The sequence below is a fragment of the Bos mutus genome, chromosome 8 (assembly GCF_027580195.1).
Source record: "Bos mutus isolate GX-2022 chromosome 8, NWIPB_WYAK_1.1, whole genome shotgun sequence".
Classification (NCBI taxonomy): Eukaryota; Metazoa; Chordata; class Mammalia; order Artiodactyla; family Bovidae; genus Bos; species Bos mutus.
Genome location: NC_091624.1, coordinates 28,500,635 through 28,512,908, shown reverse-complemented (window position 1 = coordinate 28,512,908; position 12,274 = coordinate 28,500,635). Strand labels below are relative to the sequence as shown.

At 48.7% G+C, this 12,274-nt stretch overlaps 1 protein-coding gene across 2 annotated transcripts in view; it reads right to left on the bottom strand.

Moving 5' to 3' along the window:
• Window positions 1-12,274, bottom strand: part of BICD2 (BICD cargo adaptor 2) — a 56,089-nt gene that overhangs the window by 5,134 nt on the left and 38,681 nt on the right. For both annotated transcript variants that reach the window (XM_005901837.2, XM_005901838.3), the window contains exons 3-6: window positions 4,823-4,975; window positions 2,698-3,132; window positions 1,046-2,053; window positions 643-794 (exon numbers count right to left, since the gene is read on the bottom strand). In XM_005901837.2, the coding sequence (XP_005901899.1) occupies window positions 643-794; window positions 1,046-2,053; window positions 2,698-3,132; window positions 4,823-4,975 (1,748 nt within the window). The remainder of the gene's footprint in view (window positions 1-642; window positions 795-1,045; window positions 2,054-2,697; window positions 3,133-4,822; window positions 4,976-12,274) is intronic.

Sequence of the window (12,274 nt, the reverse complement as noted above, 5' to 3'; positions counted from 1 at the left end):
TCCTCCCATATCGCTGAAATGCAGGGAGTGCCCAGCACCTTGACACAAGGCGAAGCAGACCCTGAGCTCAGTTCCAACCTATTTAACCAGGAGTCTCAGCCTCCCAGCCCTGAGGACACACCAGGCCTATCCAGAGAACACTCCCCTGGTGCTTGACTGACTGTGGCCAGCAGATGGCACCAAGCCTCTCTGAATAGGGAGACACCCAGAACCAGGCCCCAAAGCAGCCTCCAGCTCCGCACTGGCCCAGGGTTCCTGGCCAAAGGACTGGCCTAAACAAAGATGCTGCCACCACCCCCAACAAACTCCACCTGGTAGGGTCAGAGTGGGAGCACTGTGGCCTCACCACTGCTGGGAGGGGAACCTTTCTTCTAAAATATACGAACTTTCCACCAAGTTCTGGAAAGCAAGCTCCTCATTTGTTATCAGTGGCTTGCCCACTTGCCTGCTTCTCCTTCGAAGCTCAAGCCTCCAGCCTGGCCACTAAGGACCCACCCTCATGGCCTTTTGCTTCCAACTTCCTCATTTTACACAAAGTGGAGACAAAACTTGGGCCCCTGGGTTTTCACAAATAGCAGAAATGGAAATTTCCCACAGGGCCAGGTCCCCGGGCTGCTGAGCAGTGACAGCAGTAAGCATTACCTGGTGGCAAACATAGCCCGCAGGGAGGAGAAGGTGGCCGCGTCCTCCTTGAGGGTCTTGAGCTCATTGCGCAGCTTCATCATGGTCTCAGTCACCATTGCCTTCTCGTTCTCATACTTGCTCTTTAGGTTGGCAAGGGCCACCTCTGCCGTCTGCGGGGGTCAGAGTTGTAAAAGACAGGCAGACGAGGCATCAGGAGGAGTCCGCTGCCTTGGTGAGCACCACAGATCAAGGCCCCAGCCAGCCCTGGGCCCCTGAGACCCAGCCCCTCCCCACAGCACTGAGGTGAGGTTTTCTCTCATTTTTTCTTCGAGCTGGGACAGGACAAGGTGGGAAGCCAGGGAGGCTGAGAAAGCCCCCACCCACCTACCCACCCCCTGCTGGACCCAAGCGCCATGCACACCTGCTTATTGGCCTTGAGCACCATGCGCAGTGTGGTGATCTGCTCCCGCTTGGTGCTGAGCAGTGACTTCAGCTTCAGGATCTCCTCCATGAGTGCCTCCCGGTCCTTGTCTGCAGCTGGGCCCAGCTCCTGTGAGGCTAGGCGCTGCCGTGACAGCTCCGTGGTGCGGTCCACGGCTGCCTGCAGGTGCCTGATCTGATCACGGATGATGGCAATCAGATTGTAGATGTTCATGGGCTCTCGGCGTGGATCACTCAGGGGTGAGGGCAGAGAGGAGCCAGGCGAGGGGCTGCTGTCCCTGGCCCTACCCTCTGCGGGTGGTGGGCCCTTGGGCAGGACAGGTGAGCGGCGCTCACGGGTCTCCGGGCTGCAGCTGCCAGTGCCAGCCTGGCCCTCACGGTAGTAGTCTAGCACCACACGCGTGGGTGTCTCATTGTTGCACATGCACACGTGGTGGTAGAGATTGGCCAGTTCCTCGCTGAAGGTCACCAGCTCATCCTGGGCCACGCTCAAGCTGCCTTGTGTCTCGCCGGCAACATCGCTCACCTTCTTCAGCTCTGTCTGCAGCCGTGCCAGGAGCTCACGGTCCTGGCAGCTGGCTTTCTCCAACAGGGAGACCTTCTCAGTGAGCGCCTGGCTCTCGGCCTCGTGCCGGCCCTTCTCCTCGGCGTGCTGGGCCTCGCTGGCCTCGTGTGCACTGCGCAGGGCCTTCAGCTGCTCCCGGAGGTCGCCCGCCTCTGCCACGGCCACACGGTACTTGCAGGCCAAGATCTCGGGCCCGTTGATGTCCACCTCGTAGTAGTCACCGTCTTCGTGGCTATCCCGCTCCTTCTCGCTGTCCAGCGCGGTCCGCCGCTCCTTGCTGGCCTGCAGGCGCCGCAGAGCACTCAGGTTCTCCGTGAGGCGGCTCACCTCCGCGTGCTGCTCAGACAGGGCCCCTCGTGCCTGCTCCAGCTGCTTCTGTGTGTCCTGCAGTGTTGCCAGCAAGCCCACCTTCTCCCGTTCCACCTGCAAAGGCAGAGAAAGGGACCATTAACAGCCCACAGGAGTCTCTGCCCTCAGAGAACCCCTGGTCAGTCCCAGTGAAGACCCTGTCCATGCCACATTCATCACCCTGCTGAGCTCTCTCTGATAAATATGGGTCAAGGTGTCATGTGTGGGGCCATGATGGCTCCTCCCCCTGCCCAGCTGTTTGTGGGGCCAAGTGAGTCCTTCCTTAGAGACATGCAGCAAACCAAGAGGCTGTGATGCAGACCCTGGGGTTCTGTTCTGTTGGGGCAAGAAACCCTGACGTGTCTAACGGACACAGCATGGGAAACCATATGTGGAGACCTCAGAGAGATGTTAAACCTCTGGTGGTGCCCAAACTCATAACCAGAAAACTATTTCTCTGGGCACCTTCCTCCTATAATGCTGCAGTTCCACTTAGGTAACAATACAGAATTACCTACGTAAAAGAAATGTAAGTAAAGGACTGCATAGCATTTAAAAAATTCACAAAGTGTCAGGCAAGCACTGTCGTGGTGAACAGCAGGTCTGGCCAACACCATCGAGGACAGCAGTGGAGGTGGGGATGGCGCACACGGGCCCAAGGCCCAGGGCTGTGGCACAAACCCAACGGGGTGGGGTCCCAGCACCATCCACCTGCTCACCTGCATTAGCTGCTGCTTAAGCTTCTGGATCTCAGAAATGTTGAGCTCACTGAGCAGGTCAGAAACGAGGCTGGGAGGGGGTGGGGTGAGACCGTCCTTGGTGGGCGTGGAGGTCTTGTTGTCCAGTGGCACCTTGCCCAGGCCACCGTGCTCGAAGCCATTGGCCAGGGCCTCGGCGTCGTCACCAAGCTTGAGGCCGTCCAAGGAGACGTGCAGGTGGCTGGTATAGAGGGAGTCATTGATGCTCATGTAGTGCGACAGCTCCTTGCGCAGGCTGTTCTTCTGCTCCCGCTCTGTCTTCAGCGTCTCCAGAGCCTCCTCCAGCTGCCGCTCCGAGATCTCCTTGAGCCGAATGGCGTCCTCCAGCTGGCTGTTGAGGTATTCAGTTTCCTCCTCCAAACGCTTGATCTCATGTTTGAGGCCCTCAAACTCCACCTGTAAAAGAGAGGTCGACACTCTTCTATCCCCACGGGATGGGGAAGAAGCACCATCGTAGTGACTGAACAACTGGGAGAACATGGATACTCAGAGGGTTGCAGGCATGAGGTGCACACAGGAAATGCTGAGCCCGCGCCTCGGACACGTGTGCACACATGAGCAGTGCAAAAGCATGCAACTTGCTCAGCACCAGAGGTGCCCTCTGGAATTCAGAACACACCCACACTGCCAATTTGTTAGGTGACTTAAAATGCTACCAAGTATATATTGACTTCAAATCCTACAAAACTTCATTATCACTAAGAGTTGATTAAATCTTTTAAGATACAAAAAATATGTATCTAGATGTGCAATGTGACCACCACTTCTAATCACATTTCAAAATGAAGGAACTAAAGCTCTCACTGGAGTGGGATGTGCCTTCACTGCACACACCACCCTGACTGAGAAAGGCCCGGGTACAAGTAGGGGGGTGGAGTCCAAAGCTGTGCATGCCAGGACAGTATATGCAGGCAGACAAGGAGAGAACTGACAGAAACCAATGCCTGGTGCGGGTAGTCAGGGCCTATGAGCAACTTAAAAACAAACTGGTATTATTCTGCAATATTTGTGCAAGAAACGAGGAGTAAACCACTCAGAGGCAGGTCGATTAGGGTCTCTGTGGGCTGAGGACTAGAGTAGGGGAACCCCAGGGAGAGGCCAGACTCCATGTGCCACTCATGGACTGGTTTCCCACTCCTCAGGATGCTTGACCCACAGATGAGCACAGCGTCACAGAGAGTCTGCCGAGCGGCCAGAGGAGGAGCTCTGGTGCCTGTGTTCCTGGGAGGAGATCCACTTCCTCTGGCTCCAAGGGTCAGAAGTTCTACTACCAGCGTAAACATATGGGCCCACACTTCCTTATGCTGGATTTAAATACCTGGGTCCCCAGTTTGGGGATTTCTGGGATAAAGGTCCCCCTAGTCCCCAACCTGTGAAGCTGGGGTTCTTGGACAGTTAGGTGACAAGGGCAGGCCTTGAAGGGCCTGGGTGTCTTGTCCCAGGCAGAAGTGACCCTCTTGTCCTCTCACAGGTGGAGGTGACCCTTCTGTCCCCATCCTGTCACAGGTGGGGAGAGGAGACCTCCTGTCCCTGACCTGTCCCAGGTGGAAGTGTTCCTATTCGTCCCACCCATTTTTATGTTACTTGAGAACATCATATGACAGCCTGGACATCTCCATACTGCTCAAGGGTCACTAGGCTTCACCCCAAAGTCCAGGACCATATGGGGTTCAAAGGAGTCTAGAAAACATGATACAGTGGGAGGAGTGGGTACACTGATAGCTCTAGGGTTCCAGAGGGCATACGGACATCTCTGGTCTCCTGTTGGCACCTGAAATGAGATGGAGCCAGACACCCAGCCTCTGGGATCTCTTGGTTTCACATCTTCATCACCTCCATTTTCCTCCAATTTTTGCTGGCTGACAATTGCCAGCCAACAATACAGCCGGAGGCTTTGTTTTTCTGGTCTTGAAGGGGCTGGGCCCTGCTGCCACACCCTTGAACCACAGTGGCATATAACCCTCAGCCTGAGTGCGGAAGGAGGGAGGGAATGTCTTCTGACCATGGAGACAGCAAAGTGAGGGTTAGGCCAGGCTGTGGCCCAGAGCTAATCTACCCGTCCCACCTGTGCAGCCCAGATACTTGCCTGATTCTGCCTCAGCACAGACACCTGCTTCTGCAGGCTGATATTTTCCTCCTCCAACTCCGAGTAGTCCTGCAGCAGGCGCGCCTCCCGGAACTTGTACTCCTTGATGTCATCCCGCAGGCGGCCACGTTGAATCTCTACATTCTGATTGATCTGCCAGGAAGAAGGTGGATATGAGAAGCCTGCTCTAGTTGGTCTCACCACTCCAAAGGCAGAAGGAGCTCAGTGCAGCCAGGCCCACCATGGTAGCCACACAGCCAGGACTTGGAATCCCAGGCTTGCCGTGGTGTCCAATGTAGCCACCTAACAACGAGCTGGGGCCGTGAGCTGTGTGGTATAGGGGTGAACAGCAGAGAGTCTCAGCAGCTCTGACCCCTGGTTTCTTGATATGTAAAATGGGGTCTAAAGTAGTTCCTCTGTCACATGCTCCTGGCAGCATGCACTGGTGCAGTGCTGTGGAAACAGTCTGTAGATACTCAACAGTTCAGCACAGGGTTAAAGCTGACCCAGCAGTGGGCCTCAGCAGGCACTCCAAAGAAAGGAAAACACATGTCCACACAAAACCTTGTGAGTGAATGTTCAGACACTATTCATAACAGCAAAGGCAGAAACAACCCAAATGTCCACCAACTGAAGAGATAAACAATATACGGTATATTTATACAACTGGACGTTACTACACATGCTGTAACACAAATGGACCTTGAAAACAACATGAGTAAAAAAGAGGTGTTGGTGTTCACTTACCTTATGACTTCACTTATAGGAAATATTGAGAATAAGCAAACCCAGAGAGACTGAAAAAGCAGGTCAGTGGTTGCTGGGGCGGGGACAAGGGGAAGATGGGAAGGAGAGTGACTGTTAATGGGGTTGCTTCTTGGAGTGATGAAATATTCTAAAATTGATTTGGGATGATGCATGAATCTGTAAATATACTAAAATCCACTAACAGCATATTTTCAAATGGGTGATTTGTAAGGGATATGAATTATCTCAATAATTCTATTAAAAAAGTCCCTGCCTCCAAGTTGTCTAGGGGATTCAAACATGCACGGAGACGGGCAAGTGCAGACCTGGCATGAATTGTGCAATCAAGACCGTGGGGGATTCTCAACCAGCTACTACTCTGTGCCAAGGGCCAGGACCTGGGTTCCTTGGCCAACATTCTGGAGTCATTGTATACATTGTAGGATTAGCTGCAGCCCAAGGTTGGTGCCCCTGGAGGCAGAATTGTCTCTGAGGCAAACTCTCCATCTCTCCTCACATTCTCTGTCCCAACATTCTACGCAGCCTCCCCTACACACCTGCAAAGATCTAATGCCCACCCCCTTGGCTAGAAGCACCATCACCCACTGGGCCCCAGAGCTCACTCTGTCCTCTCCCAACACAGCAGCATCTCTGCTGGTGCTGAGGTTTCTTGTGATCCCACTGATGCATACACTTTGCAGACAAGATTCTATGATTCCACATAGGTACACATGGAAAAGTAATGTTGGATTGATGAAGTGAAATAGGACCAATAAGAAAAGAAGAACACAACAAAAAGGGGAACGAGTTATCACATATATCAAGTACTCCTGACAAATGCTTACTACCAAAATCTCCAGCAAATGGACCGATGCAGTCCCCTCATTAAGTGAGCCAAGGAGGTACCCAACAGATGACATGGGGCGCAGGCAGAGCAGCGGCTGTGCAGCGCTGATGTCTGAGGAGGCCTTACAAATAGCAGTGAAAAGAAGAGAAGCGAAAAGCAAAGGAGAAAAGGAAAGGTATATCCATTTGAATGCAGAGTTCCAAAGAATAGCAAGGAGAGGTAAGAAAACCTTCCTCAGTAATTAGTGCAAAGAAACAGAGGAAAACAATAGAATGGGAAAGACTAGAGATCTCTTCAAGAAAATTAGAGATACCAAGGGAACATTTCATGCAAAGATACCCTCTAAAGGACAGAAATGGTATGTTAGGTATGGACCTAACAGAAGCACAAGATATTAAGAGGTGGCAAGAGTACACAGAAGGACTATACAAAAAAGATCTTCATGACTCAAATAATCACGAATGTATAATCACTCACTTAGAGCCAGACATCCTGGAATGTGAAGTCAAGTGGGCCTTAGGAAGTATCACTACAAACAAAGCTAGTAGAGGTGATGGAATTCCAGTTAAGCTATTTCAAATCCTGAAAGATGATGCTGTGAAAGTGCTGCACTCAATATGCCAGCACATTTGGAAAACTCAGCAGTGGCCACAGGACTGGAAAAGGTCAGTTTCATTCCAATCCCAAAGAAAGGTAATGCGAAAGAATGCTCAAACTACCACACAACTGCACTCATCTCACACACTAGTAAGACAATGCTCAAAATTCTCCAAGCCAAGCTTCAACAGTACGTGAACTGTGAACTTCCAGATGTTCAAGCTGGATTTAGAAAAGGCAAAAGAACCAGGGATCAAATTGCCAACCTCTGCTGGATCATCGAAAAAGCAAGAGAGTTCCAGAAAAACACCTATTTTTGCTTTATTGACTATGCCAAAGCCTTTGACTGTGTGGATCATCACAAACTGTGGAAAATTCTGAAAGTGATGGGAATACCAGACCACCTGACCTGCCTCTTGAGAAATCTATATGCAGGTCAGGAAGCAAGTTAGAACTGGACATGGAACAACAGACTGGTTCCAAACAGGAAAAGGAGTACGTCAAGGCTGAATACTGTCACCCTGCTTATTTAATTTACATGCAGAGTACATCATGAGAAATGCTGGGCAGGGGGAAACACAAGCTGGAATCAAGATTGCCAAGAGAAAGATCAATAACTTCAGATATGCAGATGATACCACCTTTATGGCAGAAAGCAAAGAACTAAAGAGCTTCTTGATGAAAGTGAAAGAGGAGAGTGAAAAAGTTGGCTTAAAGCTCAACATTCAGAAAACTAAGATCACAGCATCTGGTCCCATCACTTCATGGCAAATAGATGGGGAAACAGTGAAAACAGTGTCAGATTTTTTTTTGGGGGGGGGGCTCCAAAATCACTGCAAATGGTGACTGCAGCCATGAAATTAAAAGATACTTACTCCTTGGGAGAAAAGTTATGACCAACCTAGACAGCAATTAAAAACCACAGACATTACTTTGCCAACAAAGGTCCGTCTAGTCAAGGCTATGGTTTTTCCAGTAGTCATGTACGGACGTGAGAGTTCGACTATAAAGAAAGCAGAGCCTGAAGAATTGATGCTTTTGAACTGTGGTGTTGGAGAAGACTCTTAAGAGTCCCTTGGACTGCAAGGAGATCCAACCAGTCCATCCTAAAGGAAATCAGTCCTGAATATATATGGGAAGGATTGATGTTGAAGCTGAAACTCCAACACTTTGGCCACCTGATGCGAAGAACTGACTCACTTGAAAAGACCCTGATGCTGGGAAAGATTGAAGGCAGGAGAAGAAGGGGACAACAGAGGATGAGATGGTTGGATGGCATCACCGACTCAATGGACACGAGTTTATGGACATGAGTTTGAGTAAACTCCGGGAAGTGGTGATGGACAGGGAAGGCTTGTGTGCTGCAGTCCATGGGGTTGCAAAGAGTCAGACACGACTGTGCGACTGAACTGAACTGAAATTACTGATTGGTGAAATGCAAGGCTTGTCAGGAAAGCAAAACTCCTGAGAGGCAAAAATAAACAAAATAACACAGTGTGAGCGGTAACCTGAGGAAACATACTTACTTGCTTCCTAACAAAATTCTACATACACCTTGACTCTGGCCATTTCCCTTACTTACCACCCAACTGATTGTTACAATTAATTTTAGTGTCAGCTTATCTAGGCCCTGGCCTCCAGATATTTGGTCAAACACCAGTCTAGGTGTCACCATTCAGGTATATTTTCAGATGAGATTAACATTTAAACTCACAGACCCACTGAGTAAAAATGTGGATCCAGTCAGTCGAAGGCCTTTAAAAAAAAAAAAAAAAGATAGCCTTCAGACTGTAGCTGCGACATCAGCTCTTTCCTGGGTCTCCAGTCAGATGGCATAACCTGCAGATTTTGGATCTGCCAGCCACCACAACTGAGTGAGCCAATTCCCTACAATAAATCTCTGCCTCCCACCCCCTGACCCAGCACCCTGCAAAACACATACCCCTATCCATCTGCTTCTCTAGAGAGTCCTCGTTAACTCAGTGATTGATATATAAGAATTGTGCTTTGGATATCAGAGAAGAAAAAGAAATAAAAGGAATCCAGATTGGAAAAGAAGTAAAACTCTCCCTGTTTGCAGATGACATGACATGATCATCATACCACACACAGAAAATCCGAAGGATGCTACCAGAAAATTACTAGAGCTAATCAAAGAGACACAAGACCTGTATGCAGAAAACGATAAGACACTGAGGAAAGAAATTAAAGACCACACAAATAGAGGAGAGAAACAGTATGTTCTTGGATTGGAAGAATCAATATTATGAAAACGACTATACTACCCAACGCAATATACAGATTCAATACAGTCCTTGTCAAACTACCAATGGTATTTTTCACAGAACTAGGACAAAAAAATTCACAATTTGTATGGAAACACAAAAGACCCCAAACAGCCATAGCAATCTTGAGAAAGAAGAATGGAGCTGGAGGAATCAATCTTCCTGACCTCAGACTATACTACAAACCTACAATCATCAAGACAGAAATATAGAAATATATTTCCATATATAGAAAACAGAAATATAGGCCAATGGAACAGATTGAAAGCCCAGAGATTAACCCATGCACTTATGGGCACCTTATCCTTGACAAAGGAGGCAAGACTATACAATGGAGAAAAGACAGCCTCTTCAGTAAGTGGTGCTGGGAAAACTGGACAGCTACATGTAAAAGAATAAAATGAGAACACTTCCTAACACCGTACACAAACATAAGTTCAAAATGGATTAAAGACTTAAATATAAGGCCAGAAACTATAAAGTTCTCAGAGGAAAACATAGGCAGTATAATCTTTGACATAAATCACAGCAAGATCCTCTTTGACCCACCTCCTAGAGTAATAGAAACAGAAACAAAAGTAAACAGATAAGACCTAAATAAACTTAAAAGCAACTGACAAAGGATTAATCTCTAAAATATATAGGCAGCTCATATAGCTCAATACCGAAAAACAAAGAGCCCAATCAAAAAAATGGGCAGAAGACCTAAACAGACATTTCTCCAAAAAAGACATTCTCCAAGTTGTTCAGTTGCCAAGTTGTGTCCGACTTCTTGCAATCCCATGAACTGCAGCACGCCAGGCTCCCCTATCCTTCACAGTATCCCTGAGAGTGATGGTATCTGACCATCTCATCCTCTGCTGCCCCCTCTTCTTCTTTTTCCATCATTTTTTCCCAGCATCAGGGTCTTTCCCATTAAGTCGGCTCTTCGCATCAGGTGGCCAAAGTATTGGAGCTTCAGCTTCAGCATCAGTCCTTCCAATAAAATATTCAGGATTGATTTCCTTTAAGATTGACTGGTTTGATCTCCCTGCTGATGGCCAATAATGAAAAGAAGTTGAACACTGCTCATCATTAGAGAAATGCAAATGACAATTATAATGATGTATATCACCTCATACCAATTAGAATGGCCATCATCAGAAAAACTACAAACAATAAATGCTACAGAGGATGTGGAGAAAAAGGAACCCTACTGCACTGTTGGGAATGTAAACTGATACAGCCACTATGGAGAACAGTGTGGAGATTCCCTAACTAACCAGGAATAAAACCACCCTATGACCCAGCAATCCCACTACTGGGCATACACTCTGAGAAAAACACAATTCAAAAAGACACATGTACCCCAGTGATCACTGCAGCACTATTTATAACAGCCAGGACATGGAAGAAACCTAGATGTCCATCAACGGATGAACGAACAGAAAAGATGTGGAACATATACATGCAATGGAATATTACTTGGCCATAAAAAGGAACACATTTGGGTCAGTTGTAGAGAGGCTGATGAGCCTAGAACCTGTTACAGAGTGCAGTCAGTCAGAAAGAGAAAAACAAACATTGTATATTAATACATATACAAGGAATCTAGAAAAATAATAATGATGAACCTATTTACAGAGAAGAAATGGAGATACAGACACAGAGAACAGACTCATGGACTCAGCAGGGGAAACAGAGGGTAAGACAAATTGAGAAAGCAGCATTGACATACATACAATATCATGTGTAAATAGGAAACTGGTGGGGAAGTGCTGTGTATCACAAGGAGCCCAGCCTGGTGCTCTGTGACAACCTAGAGGAGTGGGATGGGGAGGGAGGCGCACCAGGAAGGGGATATATATATAAAATTATGACTGATTCATGTTTTTCTACAGCAGAGACCAGCACAGCACTGTAAAGCAATTATGCTCCAATTAAAAAAAAAAAAATTGCCCGCTCAGTATGGGAAGACATAGGAGTTAAGATGGTGAAACAGGGGCAGCAAGTGGGAGCTGTTGGTCAATGAAAAATGTAAATGGACTTTACTTAAAACTTAACAGCTCTCCTCAATGAAACAAGTGGTCCTAAAGTAGACAGAAAAAGGACAGAGGGGGAGACAAGACCACGGGCCAGCTTGACTGCCTAGTCGAAGCCATCTGCACCCCAGAACCTGTGCGCCCAGGCTGTACCGGAAGCCTCTGCTGAGCTGCACCCTAGCACAGTCTGCCTGCACAGGAGAACCATTTTTGTTTTTTATTGAGATATGATTCACGTCCCATAAAGGTCACCCACTGACAGTGTACAATTCCAAGGTTATAGTTTATTCATAGCTGTGCACCATTACCTATTCTAGAACATTTTCATTACCCTAGAAAGAAACCACACACCAATCAGCAACCACCAATATGCTTTCAGTCTGTGAATCTGCCTTTTCTTGGCGTTCACAGAAATGAACCTGGACAATGTGTGGTCTCTCTGCATGGCTCAAAAACCCTTTCACTGGCGCTGTCTCCATCCTGGCACCGCTCCGGCAACCCTAGGGGCATGACCCCTTCCTTCAATACTGAGTACGGACTGTGCTGGGTGCTGCTCTAGGCTTTGTGTTGTTCACTGAGGCTCCCTAAAGTTGCCCACGTACAGCACACACATTGCCAGCTGGTGTCAGCTGCTGCTGAGGGAGGCCCTGATGAGGCAAGGAGGAGTGCTATCCTGAGGTCAGGTCTGGGGATCTGGACTGCAGAGAAGTTAGCACTCTACACTGCAGAAGCCCCATCATAGTGCGGCTGGAGCTCAGGCACAGGGAGGGAGCACCACCCTGCACAGGAGTGCTCCAAAGCTGGTCTGTATCGTTCCCCAGAGGAATGGGCAAGACATTTAGCCAGGTCGCAGCCCAATCCCCAGGAAAGGCCTGCGGCCCCAAGGAAGCCCAGGGTGGACATGGGAGTAATGCCCCAGTCCTGTCAGACCTGCAGAGCCTGCACAGGAGGAGGT